Here is a 22741-nt window from a genome sequence, read left to right on the forward strand (position 1 = left end):
AGAGAGAGGACAGTATCAGATCTTCCAGAGACGATGGAAACTGTTTCGTTGAGCCTCGCGAATATCGTTTATCCGTGCTTACATTCACTGTACAAAGAACATTTGTGATAGCAGAAGCGACTGGGATGGGATAATTACTGACTTAGGCAGACCGCATGAATGCACATGTGGTGGCATTAGTTCGCGAGATAGACAGATTAGCACAAGCAGGTGTGCTAAGAAGAGGATCTGTGCACACGCAAGGTAACAAAGGACACTGTCACGCACGTGAGTTCAAGTCGATAGCCTCGAGCCGTGACCCCTTGCCAGTGACAGCACGCATCCTCCCAGCCTCCTAGCACCCATCCAGCCATTTGGAGCACGGTCAACACCGCCTAGAAAAACGGCTCCGCTGACCGACATTGGGCTGAAGAGCCATCACCAGTGCAGGCCGAGGGCGGTAAACTTCCTGTCGTGTATAACAAAGGGCCTCGCTCCTCTCCCACACCCCCATTACTCCAGAAGGAAGCACGACGAAGAGGGGAGCACATCGTGCTCAAGGAGTGGCGGGCGATCCCAATTGCTCGCCGCTCCCTGCTTCTCTTGGAGTGAGTGATGCTATCACGACAGTAACCGCACCGCTCACCATGTTCGGCATTATGCAATTTGACAGGCTTTGTGGATCCCAGGTGAAGAAATTTCGGCCAGGTGATGTAATTAAATGCCCCTAACCTCATCTAAGTCCGAGCGCTCACTTGCTATTACAGCGTTCATTAGCCAGACGAGCGACGCCGATACTCCAATATCGATTTCAATCTCGCCAACCCGATTTAATTAAGCGCAATGATGAAGCCAAAATACAGTCTATTATAGAAATCATCAATCATAGGACGAATGGAGGCCGTTCAGATGGCAGACTACGGGAGAAGATCGCACCACTGACTACTGAGCTCGACCGGATATTGATGATCAATTCCCCAGACTGGAGACAGCCCATTGATTTTGCTGACCAAGAGTAGCCAATGCGAAAGTGTTCGGCAAATTATGAATTTTTATAATCGCTGGCCTGATCGCTGGCACCTACTTCATACTTGCACGCATTAGCAATGTGCTTAGTCGACAGATATTACTGAAGTTCGCCGCATATATTTCCCGAATCGATTGAAAAGCAATGATATCCGATTAAGTGGGACGTGGCCGTGGGCTTGTCGTGACTCCATCAAAAACATGCGCACATGGCATTCATCACTCCAGCAAACTTGTTTAATACGAAGGTCCATAAAATGCTCAAGACTTGTTTCCCTTGTCCAGCAAATCATCTGAACGCCAGAGCGCAGAACAAACTTTTGCAATCGTTCCTGGAGCTCCAACACCGTTCTTTGTGTGTGCTATCGATGGTTGGCTCGGATAAAATGAACCATAGTACACGTCGGTACCATAGAATGGGAGAATATCTCTTGGTCCTACAGCCTCGTCACTCAGAGCTATCATAAAAGCCAAACCTTATTGGCAGGCGTTAGTACCCCAGCCTTTGTTGCACACGACACTAAGCGAGCGTAGACCTAACTCGCTTTCCTACGCACTGGCTTCAGATTTTAAACGGTCTCGGTGTCGCCCCTCTGCTGAAGTTATGTCATCTGATATTGCCCCGATAAAGTCACTAGGGGAAGTTGGGGGAACGCCGAAGACTTTTTTTCTGACGCCCGTAGCACGCAAGGTAGAAAACATAAGCTATTCTTGTTGGCGTCATTCGAGAGGCCAGTCTTTTGCCTTTCAAACATACCAGGCGCATTTGATGAATTCGCATACCGTTAAGCGCACAAACTAAAAATATCAAAGAAGTGACTTTTTCGGCGTTGCCCCGGACTGCGGGGAAAGCCGAAAATGGGAGAAATGATCTACGGGGAATGCCGACATTGATGTTTTGCCATTTTATCTCAAACTTTATCCAGAATTCATCAAAGCTGACACACGTTTCAAGAGCTTGAGGACGCGGTGCACACTGGAAGTTATAATTGTGTGATATAATAAGAAAATGCCAGGTAAATCATTCCTTATAGGTAACAGGCCGTTGTGTCGGTTGAAAGTGTAATTTGTGTGACTAAAAATACGCGCTGCTATTCTACAGCAGTAAAGTCCACGTAGCGTGCTTTTAACACGTGCGTAATCGCACGTTTTCGGCATTACCCCAGCCAGCCATACTTTCATTTGCAGGCCCATAACTTTTCAACGTGCTGTATAAATTTCAAATAGGCAGCACACTTATGCAAAGACATGCTAAAGATTACTTGACCGAATTGGCCAGACAAACGGTAGCATAATGAGTAAAAAATGCAGCTTCAAAGGCGCATGTAGTACAAGGGAAACGTACCTTGAAAACGCTCTTGGCGCCCTCACAGTCGAAGTATTCCGAATGACGACTCGTAACAAACATGCGATAATTGTAGTCACTTAAGCTTCAGAGCATCACTGACAGGTGGCATCCATGTCTTACGGTTTTCGAAATATCTCGAATTTCGGCTTTGCCCCAACTCCGGCATTGCCCCAACTTCCCCTACTGTCTCCGATTTGAGGATGAATGAATTTCCATTTAGCTAACGCTACCGCCGAGGGTGCGATTGTACTTTACGCATAACTCAGCAAAAACAGCCCACACTTATTTCTATCTCCGGATGAAAAGAAAAGAAAAACATTTAAATCCACTGCGCTGCGAGGAGCGCTGATGATCGGAGTTGGAGTATCCGTGATCATATTGCCCACAGGTCTTGTTTCGCGAGATACCCAGATAGATCCAGAGGCCTACCCAAACATACAGACAAAACTTAGTCTGCTGAACAATAACCTCGGTAGTGTTGATAGATATATTTGGCAAAAACCATATTTCTGGAATGTTCGCTACAAACATCAATATACGACGTAAACAAAGCTAGTGGAAAAGACCACCGGAGGACAGGCAAAGTCACCAAGACAGGCCGCCACGCACAAATCAACGCCACGGCTATGATTATCCATGACCTCTCTGTCACATGACAACTGAGTGCAACAGAGTGACCAGATCATTAAACAACATGCAATGACTACGAGACGCGCGCTGTTTGCCAATGACAACTTCACAACCCACTGACAATGTATAGTTGAAAGCTGAGGACGGGCCTAGTCGTGGTCAATACAGGGAGAGCTCGGCGATATCTGCCTTCCCTCCCCGCCAATTGGAATGGTCTAAACCGGACAATAAACACTGTTAGACCGCGGCTGGTTTGGAATGCTTTCGGTTTCGGTTTGTGCATGATCGTCGTTACCTATAATTCGTCTCAGACCAGCGCTGATGTCATGGGAGAAGTGCGCAGTGACAACCGCCCTGAGGATAAAAACGATCGCTCAGAAAAACGGCTCCTTTCCACCAGCTCGTATCACAAGTCGGTCGGGTTCACATAGCGGCGTCTCCTGGGCCTGCGCCGCTCACAGGTTGGCCTTGTCACCCTTCCACTGGTAGGTGCCCGTGTACTTGAAGCCCATCCGCGCACTGAGGTCGTCCGCCTCCTTTGGTCCCCGAGAGCCATATCTGGAACGAAGATGCGGTGTCAAAATGACTGAAAACGTGCCAGGCATATGTGCATCGTGCATGTTCATAGCCTGACTCAATTTAAATTCATAACAACAAAATGTGATCAATATTTTTTTTCCTTTTATTACTTTAGCCGTTTAGACGAAACATAAAAGAAACGAACATAAATCAAGCTTGGAGTAGCCGAGTTTCCGGTAAAGTTTCCTAGCACAACTGCTCGACAGATGTCGCCACTCACTTGTACTGAACGGGCGCCGGCTTCTCGTTCTCAATCTTGTGCAGCAGGGGAGTGAAGATGCGCCACGCCTCTGCCAGCTCGTCAGAGCGCACAAAGTGCATCTGGGAGCCGCAGAACACGTCCAGGATCAGACGCTCGTAGGCGTCCGGCAGCTTCACGTTCTGTGGATGAGACAGACATGAGGATGGTCAGCCAAAGAACGAGTTTTTATGCACACCTGGATGGCAACCCGTCAGCAGCTTGATCAGACTATTGCAATCAAAGTGTTGTCTTGATCACAGCTCCTTTCTACTGCACCTTCCAGCATGGATATCAACACCGCCATACAAGTTATAAAGCCGCCATTGTATTTCTTGTCGTGCGCTGCGTAACAGGACGAGATATCTAACAGAATACGTCTTATATCTGTGACATATGTCAATAACTCAGGCCCAGCTGACCCAGCCGTATCTGTGCTGTGAGTGAAGCTGACTTACCTTGTATCTGGCGCCATAGGTGAGGTCCAGCTCGGTCTCCTCCATGTCGAACGTCATGCCCGGCTTCTTGGTCATCATCTTGATGTAGACGGCCTCGCCGGGCTGGACGCGCATCACCAGCTCGTTGCGCTGGCACTGGCCGCGGAAAATGTCCCCAGGCACGTCCCGGTACTGGATGCGCACCTCGGCCTTACGCTCGTTCAGCGCTGTGGGTAGATAGGGGGCAGTGTGTTAATTGTCAGTGGCGGTCGATATGCTGAGCTCGGTAAGGTCGGCAGACTAGGCAAAGTGGCGAACTAGGGGGATGCTAGTGACGTTCACGTTGTTAAAGTGCCGAACTAATGAATGATAACATGAATTTAAAACGAACAGTTGAGAACTAAGAGAATAAGTGAGGCAAGTTTCATAGTTCAGTCTTGGCAATATCAACACCGTTGTCATAACTACGTCTCATGAGTCTTGCCACAACTACAAAGCGCACTCTTAGCCAAAAACCAAGGGAAGGCCTACCCTTTCCGCATCTCAGGATGAACGGCACTCCCTCCCAGCGCTCGTTGTCAATGTGCAGCGCCGCCGCCGCGAATGTCGGGGTCACGGAGCCCTGCGGTGGCCAAGGGGTACCACAAGGTCAGACACTTCGGGTCACGCTAAGTGTGTGTACGGTTTAGCATGGCAGCAGCTCCGCTGGCCGTCGCACTGGGAGGCTTGGCCGAGTAAAATCGATGGATAGGAGCGTTATGAAGTTCAACTACTTTTCCTGAGATGCTCATCATGCTCGCTAGTGAGACCACTGTGGTGGTGCTACGTGCTATATTGCTACAATGACAATGAGCCGCAAAACTACGGTTCGACGATGACAACAGAGCGCTTAGGTCTGTGTGGAGTGCTCAAATATCCATGATCAGTCATAGGCCAGTCATCACCTTGGGCACGGTGGGGTCGTCCAGGTACCCCAGCTTGGCGTCGCCCTCGGCCTGGGGATCTCCGACGTACTGTCCCAGTACGACGTCCTTCATCTCCAGCTCCCGGGTGCACTTGAGCACCTTCACCTGAGGACGAGGACGGACAGGTTAGGGGTCATGGGGAAGCACGTAGCACACTGCTATCTAAAAGCAGCGAGAAAGTAGGACCGTTCATTAGGAACGTCGCGAGATAAGACTAGGTGCATTATTTTAATCGAAGTGAAAACAAGAGCAGATGTATTCCTAGTGGCGCATTTGGTAGAAAATATCGGTAACAGCTAACAAGATTAAAAACCGATAGCACCATACGTTTCTGAGTGGAAGGATGAAATCTATGACACACAAATACAGATATTTGGATACAAAAGCTATATTTACTCTCGACCATGTGTAATTGTGTATTGGGCTGATTGAAAACAACGAACACCACAAACAACCTCGTGGTACGTACCTTCTCGTCGCGAATATCGTCGGCATTGGAGGAGCAGGGCTTCTCCATGGCTGCCAGACAGAGGATTTGCAACAGGTGGTTCTGCATAACGTCCCTGGAACACAAAATATGATAGGTATCCTTCAGGCAAGACTACCAAAAAGTTTAGAAAGAAACGGACACATCTTATCTTACGTGCAAGCACAGCAGAGGAACGAGGGACAGCTGTGTCCAAAAAGGCGAAGTTATAACGTCAAGATTCGTTCCATCGGGGGCCACTTAAGGCCGATCGCCATCTGCAGAGCCAGCACCCACCTAATGATGCCGAACTCGTCGAAGTAGCCGCCGCGGCCCTGCGTGCCAAACGGCTCCTTGAAGCTGATGTTGACGCACGAGATGTGGTTACGGTTCCACGTGGGACCGAAGATGACGTTACCGAACCTGTCGTAGGAGGCAAGGTGGGTTATGAAGGGTGGCCCCGGTTGGAAAAGGGCACACGCCACACGGTAACAGGATGGAAGCTAGCTACGCTTTTCGGCCTCGCTCTAAGAGAAGTTGATGAAAAAAATATACGAGAATACTTTGGTCGGTCAAAAAATAAAAAGGTGAACAGAAATGATACATACGCAGAGAAATGAGCGCACGAATAGTCGACCAAACAACAAGAGAGATTTACGGCATAAAATAGCCGATATCTATCGCCATTACATCCCCACATCGAACCGGACCGTCGACTGACCTGAGCGTCATCAGGTTCTGCACCATCTCCTTGCCGAGGTAGTGGTCGATCCGGTAGATCTCCTCCTCCTTGAACAGCGACGCCAGGTGGTTGGAGAGCTCGGCAGAGCTGGCCGCGTCGCGACCGAACGGCTTCTCCACGATCACTCGCGTCCAGCCCCTGGCGGAAAGAGTAGGGCTATAGTTGGTCTCTGATAAGGATGAGGTGAGGTGAAAACGGCATCGCGGCTGTTCGTCCCGCTCCGCTCAAGCACTCCCGATTCATCAAGGTCACATAAGCACTCGGTCCATCAAACAGCTAAGGGCGCACCGACATCTGGCGAGGAGCCCATGTACTATCACGCCACGCTGAACCTGGGTGGCGCCACGCTCGGCTACCGCTACTTGACTTCAAACAACTGGAGCGTCTAGAGAAAGCGTCCGCGACGGGCACGCCAAATCGACGCCCTACTGAGGGGCCAGGCTGCTGCCACCGCGCGCCCCGGGAGGCTGGCAGGGTGTGGTTGGAGCCTGTTACGTCGACCCAGCACCCCACACTCTACCCACCCCGTATAGAGCGATACGGCAAGAGCAGAAAATTGATCAAATACCGCCTCGTTTTGTGCCTCACCATGTAGGTGCAGAAATGAAGGTGCTTTGGCTGATGCTAGACCCCCTTAACCCTATTCCTGGCGGGCTCCGCCGGGACAAGAAACTGGCGGGGGGGGGGCCGATTCGGCCCCCCCCCTGAGATCTCGAGAACGAAGCAAGATAGCGACAAGCGGTAAACGGCATCGGATACACATGGACAAGGTCTACAATTTTTACAAAGGTCATTTTCAGGTCAGGTCAAAGATGACGTCACAGGGGTCGAAAAAGTCAAAATGGCGGCGCTAGATATGGAGAGAGTTTTTCTCGAATAACTTTCGAATTAGTCAAGATAGGAACAAACTAAGGGCATCATCGTGATCCTCTCGTCAATCCGCATCGAATGATATATGTTGACCTCGAAAAAGGTCAAGGTCAAAGGTTGACCTCAGGTCACGTGACCTCGAGGTCATCATGTATATCATTCGATGCGTCTTGACGAGCTGAACACAATGAGACCATCCACGCGTCTGTATCTTGTTCCTGTACGGAGTTATTGGCCAAAAACCTTTGGTGACCTTTGATGACGTCACATGACCTCACAGCTGCCCAACAGCAAAACAGACCTCAAGGTAGTGAAGGTTGATCGTATATGAAGTCATGTATGGTATATGGGGCCATTCCGACCCGTTTTAGTGGTAAAAACAGGGAGTTGATTTTTCCCCCATTGACTTATAATGGGGAGGTCGCGAAATTGACCTGACCTTAGGTCACCGATATCAAAATTCCGAGATATACAAATTGCACATACTGGTACCCTAACTAAAGCCTGAAGAGAAGAAATTGATCGGTCAAAAACTCTAGCTCTGGCGTGATTGCAAACTTTTCTGAGGTAGGGTCACCAAACCGCCTCTGGTGACCTGACCTGAGGTCAGATCAACTCAAAATTTTCAGACATGTTGCGTAGAAGCCTTATAGGAAAAGTCAGAAAATTTGAGCTTCCTAGCTCAGCGCGTTTGGGAGAAATAACCAAAAAACCTCAGGGGGGGGGGCTCCTGAGGCCCCCCCCCGCCAGGAATAGGGTTAAACGCATTTTGTTCTTCGAATCGTCTCGGTACTTACGGCTGGTAAGGCACGGTACTTTTTCAGATACGAGTGCCAAGACATATGAAAAACCCAGCCCGGGACCATCCGGGATCACCCAGCCACCTTACTCACTTTTTGCCCATACACTTGGCCTTGATGTTGGATGTGACGGGCTGGAAGACGGACGGCGGCAGGGCCAGATAGAAGAGCCGGTTGGCGGCCGGGCCCGTCTCCAGGGCGGAGATGGCCGAGTCCAGGCCGGCGAACGCCGCCGGGTCGTCATAGCCCCCGGCCACGTACTGGTTCACCTTCCAGAACGCCTCGTAACGCTCCTCGTCATCGGGACGCACCTGGAAAGAGGGGACAGGGAGAGGGGGGGAGGTTAACCCTCCCATGTGTAGGGGGGGGGGGGTCGGATGGACCCCCCCCCATGGTTTTTCGCGAATAACTCGCGTAAAAAGCGGTCGATCGCGACGAAACTCTCAGTACCCTCGCATTGATCAATTTTACACCGACCCTGGAAATTTCATGACCCTGACCCAAATGACCTTTGACCTGTGACCTCTTTTCCGAGACCATGTTTGGCCGGAATCGTGATTCCGCGTATGTCGGCTCGCATTAGCCGCGCGTTTGCAAGCTTTTCGTGGTTTCAAACGTTCAAACATGTGATTTGATGTTACTCCCATGCATTAGGGTGGGTGTCAAGGTCACCTGAATGTCAGGTCAGGTCAATGACCTTTGGTGACCTCGGGTGACCTCGGTTCACTTTTTCGAGTTTTACATGTTTCTAGGCTAGTTTTTGGAGCTGAATTCGAATTTAGCAACCATTTGAACATTTACGAAGCAGTTTTGGTGCCTTCGTAACATGTTACGAAGCTGTCAGAGGCGGTTGACACGTACTACGAATACCCGTCACGACGCCTACTGGTTGACCTGACCTGACCTGACCCGACCTGGTCTAAATGCTTAAAGACATCATCTGTGATCAAAACTAACACGATATTCGTGATCAGCACCCCGAAAAACCCCTTAGCAGCCACACTTTACGACTTTCTAATAGGTCCCGATTTTCCCGACTTTGGGTCATTGACCTGACCTGGAAGGTCAACCAATGACCTAGGACCTTAAAATTGGGTATCATCGGCTTCCTCTCGTCACGGGCAACACGCTCGTTTTTTTCCGCGAAGCTCTAGCTCAATCAGGGGCCAAACGGCAAGGGGGTCCAACCGACCCCCCCCCCCCCTACACATTAGAAGCTGGCAAACGCCGCACACATGCGAGGGTTAAAGTAATCAGCTAGGGACAGTCGTCAGACGCGAGGGGGATATTGGTTGGTGCGGACACAGCGGTAAGTGATGAGAATGCGACATTTTCGACATAAAACTGAGGAGACTGTGCCTTCGCAGCGCCCCCTTACCTTCTTTTATGAACCTAGATCCTAAACACGAAGTATTCTATTCAAATTTGAAACTATGCCTCAAAACGAATGAGAACTTACGAAACAAGCGTTATAAAAATGTATATCCTCATGAATTCCTGCAAGTTGACCTTGAGTGGTTGACAGCCAGACGCAGGCTCTTATATTATTCGCATGACGTATACCAAATGCATGGTGTAACAGAGAACAATGAACAATCACTGGCACAGTTGAGAGCGCTCTGCACGGTTTTCGATATAGCTCAAGGTCCCGCTCCCGCGAACAGCTAGCTCGTTTTACGCCCAGGAACGACACTATCAGTTCCGCTGGAGCTCGTTAGACTTTCGCCCCGCTTCCACTCGGGTCGTTCCAATATGAGGACTGAGACTGGCTGGGGAAGGGAGCAACGGTGGCAGCCTGCAAGTAACCGAGACCGAATCACTGAACGCTGTATTACGTTGCTAGGAATGACATAGATTATGTTTCAGCTTTGCTGGATTAGTAATAGTCCTGGCTACAAGCCTTTTTGGAAATTACTTAGGTAAATATCATTTAAGTCTAAAATTAAATTGTCATGATGCTATACATTATACATGCTTTAGAAAAATGGGCTTGTTGAACTGCAGTATGCTTAGGCTCTCTTATAACACTACTTGATAACACTATAACACTGCTTGTTTGCTAGCGCCTGCTTTCCACCCAACCGGGGTTATTCTTCAGCCGGTGACCACCACAGCATCCATCACGAAATCGCGGCAGGTTGAGCCCCGAGGCCACGGCACTAGCCGTGTCATCTCAGTTTGTCACGGTGACCGGCGGACCAGTGCGGCGCTCGGGAGCGTTCTGACGAGCGCGCGAGCGGCGCAGAAGGTGCAAGTCACCGTCACCTAAGTGCCCGGCCCACTGGTCGGTGACCTTCGGGCATGAGGCTTGTGTACCATTGAGTACACAAGATGGAGGACGTTCACGTACAGCACATGGACTGGGGAGGTGACTTCTAAACGATTCCAAACTGATGAAAGTTATAGAAATGAAATCGGACCCATCACAAATTTTCGGCTGAATTTTTGTCCGTCATGCCAAAAAATCAAATTTGAACCAATCAGAACCTGTCCGTGATCACCGCGATCCGTGATAAATGTCTGCCTCACCTACCTTCATGTACTGGTGGCACTTGTCGCGGATCTCCTTGACCTGCAGCTTGGAGCGGGCGTAGCCAATGACGACCGTGTTCTCTGGCAGCAGCTTGTCGCGGTACAGCCACCAGATGGTCGGGTAGATCTTCTTCTTGGCCAGGTCGCCCTGGTGGGGGAGAGGGAAGCCACGGTTAGACCGGTGCGAGCGGCAAGTGGACTTCTGATAGCAAGACTCGCTCCTAGATACTCAGTGCGAAATAGTCTGTAACTCATCAAAGCTGTTGAATAATGCAGGTCAGCGCTTCCCAGATAAAATAACCTAGGCTGAATTTTGGTCAGAAAGCCAAACACTGCCTTATGTCTTAGTGCATTAAAGGGTTATGATCATGAGCCAAAGCAAGAGCGACGGAGAGAACAGGATGGCTTATTCTTTCCTCTAGTATCAGCGTTACACAATATGTTTAAACATGGCTGGTCCAGATCTAGACTGATATAGAGTAAGGGTGCTGTAAACCGCATACCAGACCGGGGTATTACTGCTGCAGCTGATGAGGCAACCTGACCAGGTATGTCAGTAGTAACAGGGGTGGGTCAGATTTACAGCAGCCGGAGCCGCACCTCTGGCCATCCATCGCCCCCCGCTCCACTCTCACTGAAGGTAGGACATAACCGGGCCGGGGCGAGGCCCGGCTACATCCATGTCACGCATGTAAATCGGCGGTAATGCGGCCCCACGCCCGCTCACAGACATCTGATCAATCCATGTATGCCATCGTGGGGAGTCAGACGGCTCCAGTCAAACCCATCGGCCCAATTTCGCCCACCTCACTGCAGTCATATTGTTATTCAGAGCGGAAATAACTCTGGCGGTGAGAGCGTCGGCGGTGGGACAATGCACCAGGTAGAATTGGTTTTGCCAACCCGAGGTTTTCGACAACGCTGGTTTGGAATCGTTTTAGCCCCCGGTATAATCAGGAAGTACAGTCCTTCTTTTCGTTGGCCGTCTCTACTTGTTGATTTAATGGTGTGGTATCTCGGTAGTCCTAAAAATATGTTGTCGGTGTAGCTATCCTTCACTTAGCCACATGCATCTATCGATAATTAATTAGCATTTGACGTTAATCGCTGATGTCATCAATAGATGACATTAGATAATAGCGACGACTCGTTCAAGTGACAAACAACACCCGAATTTCAGGGGCCCAACGGCCGACACTTGCAAGTTGCAAACGTGCGCCCACCCTCTGCAAATTTAGGCTTCCCTGTAAGATACCGCAGCGTGCGGGTCAGGCAGAGTACGGGAGACACCCGTGTCCTCCTCTCCTCTGCCCAGCTGCCGAGCTGAGCTGCGCCAGCGGGTCAAACAATATTCATTTAAAGTTACTGTGGTTGTAAAATAACCGAGAGACTATTTCACTAAGATTTGATGAGATTATCTTGTACCGTAAGCGATAAGGTAAATGTTACTCCATGCAACATAACACATCACACTAAGTTCATAAAAAGCCAGCTCGGGCAAAGCGCCCTTTCTCGTCCCGAGGCTGCGCGTTATAACCGATCACGATACAATGAGGCTCATTGGATTACACAACAGATCAGGGAGCACCGTTTACGGTAATGGATTACCTACGTGAGCTACATGCGCTGGTTCGTAACGGCTTACGGTGTTTCATGAGCACGCTCTTTCATGTTGAATGGGATCACCACCAGCTATAGCACAAAGCAATAATATACCTTGCACCGTAGCACCTCGGAATGACCTGTGAAAATGTATGTCATCGTGCACTCACGGTGCAATGTACTGCCTACGGTTTCATATTTTCACGCCAAGACAAAACAGCCCATCGGGCTGGTATTTATGCCACCAACACACCTGAAGACTTCCCACAAGGTAAATCACTACTTGAACAATGTCCGCCCATCATACGACACGGTGCCTCGAGGCTCGAGGGTCCCCTATGCAAACGTACCGATGCGCCGAGGATGACAAACACGTGTGGCACGGTGCGGCCAAACTCCTTTTCGCCTGCCAAACTCTCACGGAAGATCTCGAGCGTCGACTCCGGCGCTGCAACAAAGATGCACGAGCGGCGAGCGTTAGACGGTGGAACACGACACATGTAACGATTTACCCACACACGGTCTTGCACATGGTCACGTATCGGTACTTATAATGGGACATACATATGCACTCGTATGGTTGGTTGGAGCGGGGGTTTACGAGCGATGTGGAATATATGACGAACGAGGAGCACGTAAGTCATAGATAGCTGTGAAGCGTGGCTCTTGCGCATTGAAAAGGAACCAATAGTGTTACGGAGCACACCATCCCATTTCGATGTTTAGCATGGTCTGACATTCCTTGCCTGAAACTTGCTCTAGGGCAGTATTTGCAGGATCATATTCATGTAAATACAACCGCTGCACATCAAGATACATCCATTGTAAGCGATATATCGTTTATTTTTACGTTCGACGACGAAAGTTTACCACCTTATTTGAGCCAATGTGGCGGTATGTACCCTGTATAACTAAACATAAGAACATCACGCTCGCTGGCCGTGATGGGCTGATTCGCCAGTTGCGAGGTGAGTCTCTCGTCTGTTGAGTCACGATGAGAGGCGCGGTGTTTGTGTCACGAACTAGCATCACTTAGATCTACGGCTGGAGAATAGAATGAGCCGCTCCAGCTTGAACAGAAATGCATCACCACCTGGTTAGGACAAGCCTATTTTGGGGCATCATTTTTTAAAGAAATAATTTGAAATAGACATGATCTTTCTGAGAAGTTTCACCACTAAAATAAACAACGAGGCATCAGGCAAGTTTCATTCCATATTTTGAACCACGTTCGAGCACAGCATCCAGCCCGTACTTTTATAAACACATGATATATCGTTGATCTCAGCGGCTTCAATTCACGGTTTCCAAGCGGTACAACCGCCAGACAAGCAAAAACACGGTGGTCCATCAGCCTTGGCCGCCGGCGGAGGTGTTTTTACGTCCAACGCAGGCATATGGGTTCCCTTCCCAACTGCGGTCGCAGCAGCCTCATACTGTCACGCAAGGACCCTTGGAGTCAGCCCAGGGTCACATCCGCCTGACCAGGGATCACCAGTCCAAGAAAAGGCGAATACTTCGCTAGCATGCCTGTTCGAAATAAGTGGATCAACGCTCTCGCGTTGCATACAGCCGAGGCCGCAATTTATGCGCTTGCACCACAGGCACGTTCACAGAACAGTCACAAATGCTCACGGTTGTCACGAACACGACCTTTCGGGCTGCTCGGGTCAGCCATAAATTTCCCTAAGAGACACACGGGGTGAGGGGAGCTGAGACAGCGTGAGAGTGTGGTAGACAGGTCAGGATATCCACAGGATATGCTTCTGACTCGACTCGGCAACAGCCGCCAAGCCCCAAGCGCGCAGCACCGTCCCTACCCGCGATCATAACACATGGGAAAGCAAAACAGGAAAAGTATGTGCAGTTATCTTACAGGTTGTACGACAAATCGCACCGGAGCTGGCAAAGCCGCGTAACAATGCGGGCGGGGAGGGCATTATGCTGGTGATATAACCGGTTTTAAATATCAGCTGGACCTCAGATATCCGTGGAGCATGGTGCTCGACATTGCATATCTATTATTTATATATGCCAACAGGACTTTCCCATGGCTATGAGTAATGAGAAACTTTTTAAAGTCACACAACGGAGAATACAAAGCAGTGCAATCATGAATATGGTAAAGTTACAACGTCGGAAATAGGCAGTTACGAGTAAAATTGTCAACCGTTAATTAGCCTAAATAAACAGTAAACACATAAATAACCGTTGAATAATACCTAACCGTTAAATAATAAAAACGTTAACCGCTTAAAATAGTGAAAATTAGGAAAAAGCTTCCTTTTTATAATCCGTTGGTCAAAGAAATATTTTCCCGATATTCTATAGTTAACAACGAAGGCATCAGCTTCGCTTTAGGTTACAAAGCTCTGAAATTGACAATTGACATCCCTGGTGCCTGACTTTCAGACAGCGAACCAGGCACCAGTCACGGCGGCAGAGCGCCTGCTGAGCTAATGCGATAATAATTGGACCTCCGACATCTAACTGATCGATCCAGCATGCTACTGAGACGAATTGAATTATACTTAGAGGTTTAGAGAGCTGAAATTTTCAAATCATCCATGACGATGAAACAAGTAAAGTAAGAAGTAGAACAGAGGAAGTTTTACTTTCTGTCCAGAACTAGTTTCGACTAATGTCAAACGTAAAATGACTCATTTGCCTCTAGTTTAATCCTACGGGATGAGCTCACATGTAGCGGCCTTTGACCGAGGCCCTGTTGATCGATAGGTCATTTCGGTACCTGGCCGGGCTCGTTTAACGATGAATAACGATGAATTGCCGTTTTACGGGCCATGTGGAGAGATAGGGCAGGTCATGTGTGTATAGCACGAGTCGCGGTCGCCGGTCCATCTACAGTCTACACCCATGACACCACTCGCCCTCCACTCGAGAGTGGGCTTAGCGTAGCTCGGTAGGAGCAAATACTGCCGCCAAATCAGATGAGTCACTGCACTGTTATTTGCTCGGTCACGGCCGGCACCGGCACACATCACGGAGACGTGCAGGAAATCGATACTTAAAGGGACCCTCCCACCTTCAAAAAAGTTTATGAATTGCATGAAAGTGATGTCGCTCGGTTCAGAAAGAGCGAAAACGAATATCTACCAAATTTCACCGAAAAATATTCACCGGTTTTCAAGATATTTGACTTTTACTTTTGTTTACTTTTTTGGGATCTCCGCTGTTTCTAGCGACTTTATTTTAGAAGTGCGGCGTTTGCGGCAGATGTTGCGCGCAAATAGCATATACCACCGCGTGCTACGAAACGTTTTAGTCAAACATTTAAAAATCGTTAGATATTTGCGCTGACGTCACACATTCAGAGGGGTATTCCTAAGCATTAGCCCCTCTGAATCAAAATGCTGCAATTTTGAAATTCAATATTTCCGATTTAAGGCATTTCTCGATGTTGTGAGTGCCGAAACCGGTAATTGTGAGCCAGGGACCCCATTTTGGCTATCTCAACTCAAATCTAATGTTAAGGTGGGAGGGTCCCTTTAAACGCATGTTTAAAACAACCGGCAATGCAGGAAGGCATGTTTCCTGTTTTGGTTCATTATATGTAGCCAAGTACCTGGATGAAGATTTGGCGAAGAATGAGGGAGAGGTAAAGTAATCTCCGTTTGCCGTCACGTGTCTATTCTAGCTGTCAGAGAGCTGTTTCTAAATTCCATTCTGCTTGTTGTAAGGTTTCACCTTCTTGGGTTTTGCAAAGCAGCTCGGCTCGGATCCATTTCTAAGTCGGGCCGTCGGCCGCTTGGAAAACAGCTTTCCTGTAGTGTTATTCTGCATTCAAACAAAGAGCCCAGCCGGAGGTGCACTTGTTTGGCTTCTTGCATCGATTATGCCTTCAAGAACAAATGACGGTCAAGTTAGCTCCGTCAAGTTGCCAGCCATCGAGCCGATGAGCTTGTTACTGACCTGTGATCACTCTACTGTTTCACCAAATTTCACCAATCACTCACGCTATGAATGTGTGTGGTTGATTGTCTCCTCACGGTCGGCCGAATACTGATGCTCTGCTGTCTGTCCGGTGGCTGTGGGCTGGCACGTGTCAGGCCACATCTGACATCGCGCCGCGCCTGCATCCCATGGGCAGTCACGGAGGCACCCCTGTCTCCTGATGGGACTCAATTTAGCGCTCTCGTCCAGCCGCGCAGTGCCCTCACAGCTGCTCGCACCAGCTGTGAAGCAGCGCCGGCCATCGTGTCGCCTTCTAGTATGCGCATTTAGATGCGGCGAGCGTGAAACAAACAGGCTACAGGTGAGGCCGGGCCATTCCGGTTGCGTTCTGGTCGAGTCGTCGGATCACTTCGGCAGAACTCCTGTTGCAACAGGTGCTGGTTTAGACATTCTGGTCCCGGCTTACCAAACAATACCTAAAATCAACTGGTGGAGGAAGAAGGCCTGTACGGGTGCTCTTGGTCACGAACGTTACTGTGACTCAGATTGTTTACGCCTTCGACTCGTTTATCCTCGAACACGGGTGCTGGTGAAATGTAGGTACAATTAAAAACCACTGTGCTGCCCCACAATACCCATAAAATAACCGAAACGGCACCACGTATGACCACACATTCATCTCCCCCGACAGCTCAGTCTGGCCGTGCAACCGACGTCGGAGAGAGACGCATCGGTGTGTGCGTTTCTGCCCGGGCGCAGCACTGAAATACCGCCCATATATTTATATGCCATTCATACCCAGGCCGGCTCCCTGGAGCTAAAAAATCTTAGAAGGCCCGGTGTGAAGGAATGGACTGGGGCAGAACTGTTCTAAAAGATGCAACAGAATACATTCATGCCGGTGTGCTGTAAAGATGCGCATTGCATTGCACGGCCTCTTGCTGTCGACTTACGTAAGACTTTAGCATACCTTTACTGAATGTCATTGTGTGTTGGTTTGGTAGAGATACCTTACTATCAACGGTGCTGCGACGCGGCCCTTACGAACATGAGTGAGTAAATATACAACCGCTACAATCCGATACCTGCCTATCAGAGTAACTCTGACTCCCATTCTGGCCGATTCCTTTTGTCATGCATTAGTTACGAAACTTATTATCGTCTTCCAGAGATGCAGGCGCGGATACAAGGGGGGGGGCCATGGGGGCCATGGCCCCCCCCCCTTGGCCGATTTTTTTCAAAAATAAAATAAAAAGTTAAAAAGTTAAAAAGCTGAAAAGGGGGCCTCCTGAAAATAAAGTGGCCGAAATCCGATGAGTTTTTTTTTAACCTACCCACTTAGTTATTTCTTAGAAGACTAGCTGAGAAGACTTCTTTGTTAGAAGATTGCTTTTCATAACTTGGAGGTCTCTTATACTCACAGAGATGACCACTTTTACAGGGCCTCCTAACCTGCACAGAGGGCCTCCAAGCCTGCACAGATGTTGAGATGTTGCCTGAACAGCTAGATAAGCTCAATAGACGCAGTTTTTTTTGGGGGGGGCCCAACAAGTGGGAAGATGGGGCCTCCAACAGGTGGGATTATGGGGGGGGGGGCCTCCTGGTTTCTAATGGCCCCTCCCTTGGAGATTTTCTGGATCCGCCCCTGCAGAGATGTGTTGTTAATATGACACTTTCCGTCCCGCCTCTTACCCTTGGGTGTACCGTTGTTTGCCATGTCTGCACCGGTGTAAGTTCCACGCTATCGCAGCACGACACTCCCCGACCCGCGGCTCGGCCTCGACTGACGGACGGGACGGACCGGCACTCGCAGCTCGGACCACAACGTCACAGTCACGTGACTCAGCAGACACACACCGAGCGGCGCCGCCGGTCCGGTCACGTGACCCGCCGGATGAAGGAGTGGTTCCGTGGCCAGAGTCGGAGTCGGCGCGGCGCGGCGACGATAGGCGATAATACAGGAAGGACAGGCGCGTTGGCGGTCCTGCGGCGGCGGCGCAGTCGGAGAATTTGATAGAGAAGTCTTCTCGAGAAGTTTCAATCAAAGTTCCATGGATTGTTGTCCTCCTTCCCCGCATTCTTCGATGGTCGCCCTCGGCATCAGCAAGTATACGATGGATTTCCTTGACTGGTGGGTATCAGCAATCAGTTAACTCTAATAATATTGATAGGGTTTATCAATGATTGCTTCAGGAATCCATCCGGTATCCCTCACTCGACCCTGACCGCAGCTCTATAAGCCACCGACAGCTCGACCCACGTTCCTCTGGCGCCGCTACCGGTCTTCCTGACCGCGGTCGGATGTGGACGGATATGGTCCGACATCCGTCCGGTTTGGTAGTAATATGCAGACAGCGTCGTGTTCGCTGCTTTTCATTGTCGCACGTGCCGCGCCTGTGGCCATGTTTGCAGTCTATAGGTGGATTTAAACGGCCGGCGCTGCGGACAGGAGTAGGACATTGATGTGTGAGGAGAGCAGGCCGGTGGTGCAGCCAGAAGATGCTACTGGACAGACACCGCACTGGTCAACACGAAGCAAAAGGTGGTCTCGTCGACGAGCTGGCAATGGTCGACAAACGGCACTAGTACTACCCTTGGTCCATGAGCCTATCTGCCACTGGTCGAGGAGTGGCACTGATCGACGAGAGGCACTTACCGCAGTTCCGAAGTGCCGGTGCGACGAAAGAGAAAGTGGCGTTCCGGCCGACCGGCCCGGTGGTCGCTAATGAACGCGGGAACAGCTGGGACGGCGGCGCACAGGCGACAGTGGAACAGTGGGACGGTAAGGACGGGCTGGTGGAACTGTGGGAGGCTGTGAAACTGTAAGACGGGCTGGTAATTTAATTTGTGAGGCTGGTCGGTGAGACTGAAGACTGGGTGGGCTACGCGTGAAGGTTTACACGGGCTAGAGTGGGAATTTATAACGGTAGACACTAGACAGTTTGGGTTGGGACTGTTGGGCGGATCGCACTCGCAGTACGCACGCATTATCAAGCATATCTTCCTTGATGCCGTTCATGAGTCTTGTTGACAAGATCTGTAATCTTACATGATGAGACCAGTGGATCTCTCGAAAAAAGTCATGCCTTTCTGGTATGCATGTCAGCCGTCAGGTCATGGGCTATCTACACGATAACTAGCTCGATATATAGCCCGACTAACAACAGCGGTGAATCGTAAATTGCAGGCTAGCAACCGCACCTTACAACAATCATAAACCGTATCCATAATCTACAGGACTTCACATCAGTATTCCAAAGTTCCGATTCCGGAGTCATTTTAGAGCTATGATCACACAATATTCCAGATAGAGGCTCCATACGATCAGATATCTACCATATCCATGTGCAGAGATAGTGGAAAAGACCACCGTGAAATATAGCAGACTGCTCTTTCTCGCAAGGAAAACTCGCAAGGAATACCGATGCCAAGCTTACAAACGTCTCATTCCCTCATTTCATTCCGCCTGTAGAGAAAGCAGTGTGCTGACAGCGGCCAGCGGGGCGTCCGGCCCACTAGCAGGCAGCGCCCCACCCACGCTCCAGTATTGAGGCCACCCTGTTCAGGGCGCCAGTTGACCCGGGACCCCGGTGACCCAGTAACTCCCCTGACCTTTGACCCGACACGCGCCGGGTGTGAACGAGGAAACCCAACAAGACCGCGGCGCGGTTCGCGATTCATCTGCCAGGGAAGTCTGTTGGGCTAATGAGCTGCGCAGCGAGCAACTCTGCATATATTTTCTGGGTAGGTGTGAAAGGTGAATACAATCTTTTCTGGAATTAAACTATTCCGATGCAATGTGAACCAGCATGCAAAGCACCTGCTGTTTTCTCCCAATCTACTTTTAAACTACCAAAGTTGGCCTAGGCCTCAGGGAGAAACATTCATCCTCGCTTGAGAGTTGGGCAAGTAAAGGGGAAATCCGATTCACTATAGCAGTGCCCCAGCCAGTGAAGCGGTTTGGTTTCGCCCGCCCTCGAAGCCTATAGATTTGATCTGACTACGAGGCTGGCCATTGGTAGACACAATAACGTTGACTCCTCAGACGATAGTAAGACTACTAATGATGTGTGCACTGTGCACCATGAGCTAGGGAGGCCCACTGAGGTTGTTTTACAAGCCACACGGCACGCCGCCGCCCCGCCGCCGACCAGCTCCCTGGGTTTCCGGGAAGACGGGGACTGGAGGAATTTCCTCGCCGTCAAGACCGAGTGGGTATGACCGTGACGCAGGGGACGCCAGGTCTCCACGTCACCGACCGGGGCCCCTGAGCACACTGAGGCGAGCCAAGAGTCACCTTCGCACGGATAAGCATCGACCGTGCTTCGCTTTTTCCACATTCTTATCAGATTCAACACGTTTGCCTCAGACTATTTGATCGTGCGCTGATAACTAAAATGAACTGATAAAAAGAAGGCAGTCGTCACTGTAGAGATTGAAGACTCGTACGGTTTCCGTCAAGCGGTCATTACTATGAGTGACGATGCAATTAACACCCTGTTATGATGTTACAAATGGTGCGGTCACAGGAAAGTGCCAAATGACGCAAGCGCAGCCACCGTTCTCATCAGCTAGGGGCGTAACCACGATTCTGAAGTCACCATAAGTTGTACCACGAGGCCAGTCGAGAGAGGCAAGGAATCGGCAGGGGAAGGGGAGAGAAACGGAATGAATAGTGGTTAAACATTTATTCTTCATCCATACGTTTCGTCCTATTTTGTGAAGAATTGGTTAGAACATAGCTTTCAAGTCAAGGCAAAGCATGCATTAGCGATTACATTGCTACTGTTCTCGGGCCTATAGGAGCTGGGAACCTCAGGGCAAAACTGATCGTATCTGTTATCTCGATCTGCCGGTGCAAACAGGGCGCAATAGGTAAGCATACACTAGGCATTAGGCTAGCTATCACAGCTTGACGACGGCCAGGGTCCGATTCACTTCCAGGTTCCCGACTTCAAGCAAACTCTACTAAGAACGTTCCCTGGGGACCCGAAAGTAACTGGGGACCGCTCTTCAACGACCCCGTGTTTGTTATCTCGACTTTTGAGGCACCCTACCCGACGGAATCGTGGTCCAGCCACAGCCCACAGTCGCACCCGCCCCGCCGACTCACTCATTGCCACCTCCTCCCAGAACTTGCGCAGCCTCTTGGTGAGCTCCTTGCTCGTCTCGGGCCTCGTCTCGGCCATGGCTTCCAGTCTCAGTCGCCTCTCGTCACACTCCAGCACTCGGGCACAGCCGGCGATAAACTGCCGGCCGGTTATCTAGGTCGGCTGACCTTCGCCTCCCCCGCCACCGGTGCAGACGCCAGAGCCGTCTGGTGGCCGACCGGCGCCACGTTGCACCGCAACGGACCGACTGACCACTCGAGTGACCACTGACCGTGCACCGCGAGACGAGGGCAAATACAATAACAATGTATTAGGTAGCACGGATGCCTATCGACTTCCATCATTTGGTTCATATTCGTAATAATGCCACACCTTACTGAACCGAGCTCAAAACCCCGTTTTTTTTTTACTCTTTCGGTCGATAAAATAACCCTTAAATAACCCTAAGGTCGCTACGCATAATTTCGCCACATTAAAACTGCCCAAACCGTTCCTGATAATGATAACCATGTTCTTACATTTGCAACCCGAGGAACCTGCACTCAACGATCCCAGGAGTAAGAAAAACGACACAAAGGGGAAAAGGTAGCGCAAAAAGTGGGCAGGCCACGGGTCCACGGAACTATAGGTATTCGGTTCGGCTCTGATGAGCGGCTTTCACTCGCCCGGAGCCATCACGTCAGCTGCCACGCACCGGTGGAGACGAGGCAGAAACGCCGCAGTCGCTACCGGGACGGACGGGGTGATGACATAGGTCGGGAAACGGACGAACTAGGGACGGATGGGACGGACGGGTGGCGACAAGGGACGGGACGGGACGGGACGGACGGGTGGCGACAAGGGACGAGATAGAACAGACGAGACGCGATGGACGGAAAGACGGGAAACGAACGGGAAAAGAATGGACAGATGGTACGGGACAAATGGACAACGGAAGGAATTCAGTGAATGGAGGGGCGATGCCCGACGCGTTAGACAGAACGGACATAGCCACGAGGAGTCATGGAGAAGGCCAGTGTGCACTGTGCACAAACCTTCCTCAGAGACTGTCTTCTATGGAAACTCAAGAGCCAGTCTGGAATAATTGGTAAGGGTAGTAATAACTCTGCGTCCGACTTCTGAAAGTCTCGACTCTAAACTCACCTCGGATGGTGTCACTCGAAGGAGTCGTGCCCGCCATGGTGTTATTGTTGTTGTTGGAAGTGACGGCCGGTGTCTGGGGCCGCGACGAGCCTGGCTGGAGGCAGCTGGGTACCGACCCCAGCTTAGTGGCCTAGAGTTCACCTGAGGACACGAGACACAGACGTCAGCGCAGTCATGCGGCTCGCTTGTGAAAAAATCAGCAAGTATGCATAGCGATTTTTTTCAATACAAGACCGGTTCGGACTAACAAGCACATTCTACAAGCCCTAGTTTGTCGCTCAGGGGAACAAACAGCCAGGGAACCCACTACCCAGCACCTGTTGTTCAAAGGCTCTTCCAAGGATCCACCTTCACCGTGTGG

The 22741-nt window shown here is 50.3% G+C and overlaps 1 protein-coding gene across 2 annotated transcripts; it reads right to left on the reverse strand.

Moving 5' to 3' along the window:
* Positions 1-2827: 2827 nt before the first annotated feature.
* LOC122368912 (glucose-6-phosphate 1-dehydrogenase-like) lies at positions 2828-21481 on the reverse strand. Of its 2 annotated transcripts, none has more exons than XM_043343231.1 (12): positions 21240-21481; positions 12565-12662; positions 10614-10760; positions 8174-8391; positions 6390-6548; positions 5966-6091; positions 5672-5765; positions 5182-5307; positions 4769-4859; positions 4259-4464; positions 3783-3943; positions 2828-3541 (listed from the first exon to the last, which is right to left on the reverse strand). In XM_043343231.1, the coding sequence occupies exons 1-12, from the start codon at positions 21313-21315 to the stop codon at positions 3439-3441; spliced, it is 1605 nt and encodes a 534-aa protein (XP_043199166.1). In that variant the 5' UTR covers positions 21316-21481; the 3' UTR covers positions 2828-3438. The 2 variants fall into 2 exon arrangements, with proteins under 2 accessions (XP_043199166.1, XP_043199167.1); XM_043343232.1 differs by lacking the exon at positions 21240-21481 and adding an exon at positions 17819-17961.
* Positions 21482-22741: the final 1260 nt, after the last annotated feature.

This window comes from Amphibalanus amphitrite, unplaced genomic scaffold (assembly GCF_019059575.1).
Source record: "Amphibalanus amphitrite isolate SeventyFive unplaced genomic scaffold, NRLGWU_Aamphi_draft 000989F_arrow, whole genome shotgun sequence".
In the NCBI taxonomy this organism is placed as follows: Eukaryota; Metazoa; Arthropoda; class Thecostraca; order Balanomorpha; family Balanidae; genus Amphibalanus; species Amphibalanus amphitrite.

What these genes read in the sequence shown, in the direction of transcription:
- LOC122368912 (XM_043343231.1), bottom strand. Translation starts at nt 21,315, where the DNA reads ATGGCCGAGACGAGGCCCGAGACGAGCAAGGAGCTCACCAAGAGGCTG. An exon ending in AGTGCCACCAGTACATGAAG is followed by an intron (nt 8,392 to 10,613) that starts GTAGGTGAGGCA and finishes CCCTCTTTCCAG; the next exon opens with GTGCGTCCCGATGACGAGGA. An exon ending in CCGGCGCCCGTTCAGTACAA is followed by an intron (nt 3,542 to 3,782) that starts GTGAGTGGCGAC and finishes TCTTCGTTCCAG; the next exon opens with ATATGGCTCTCGGGGACCAA.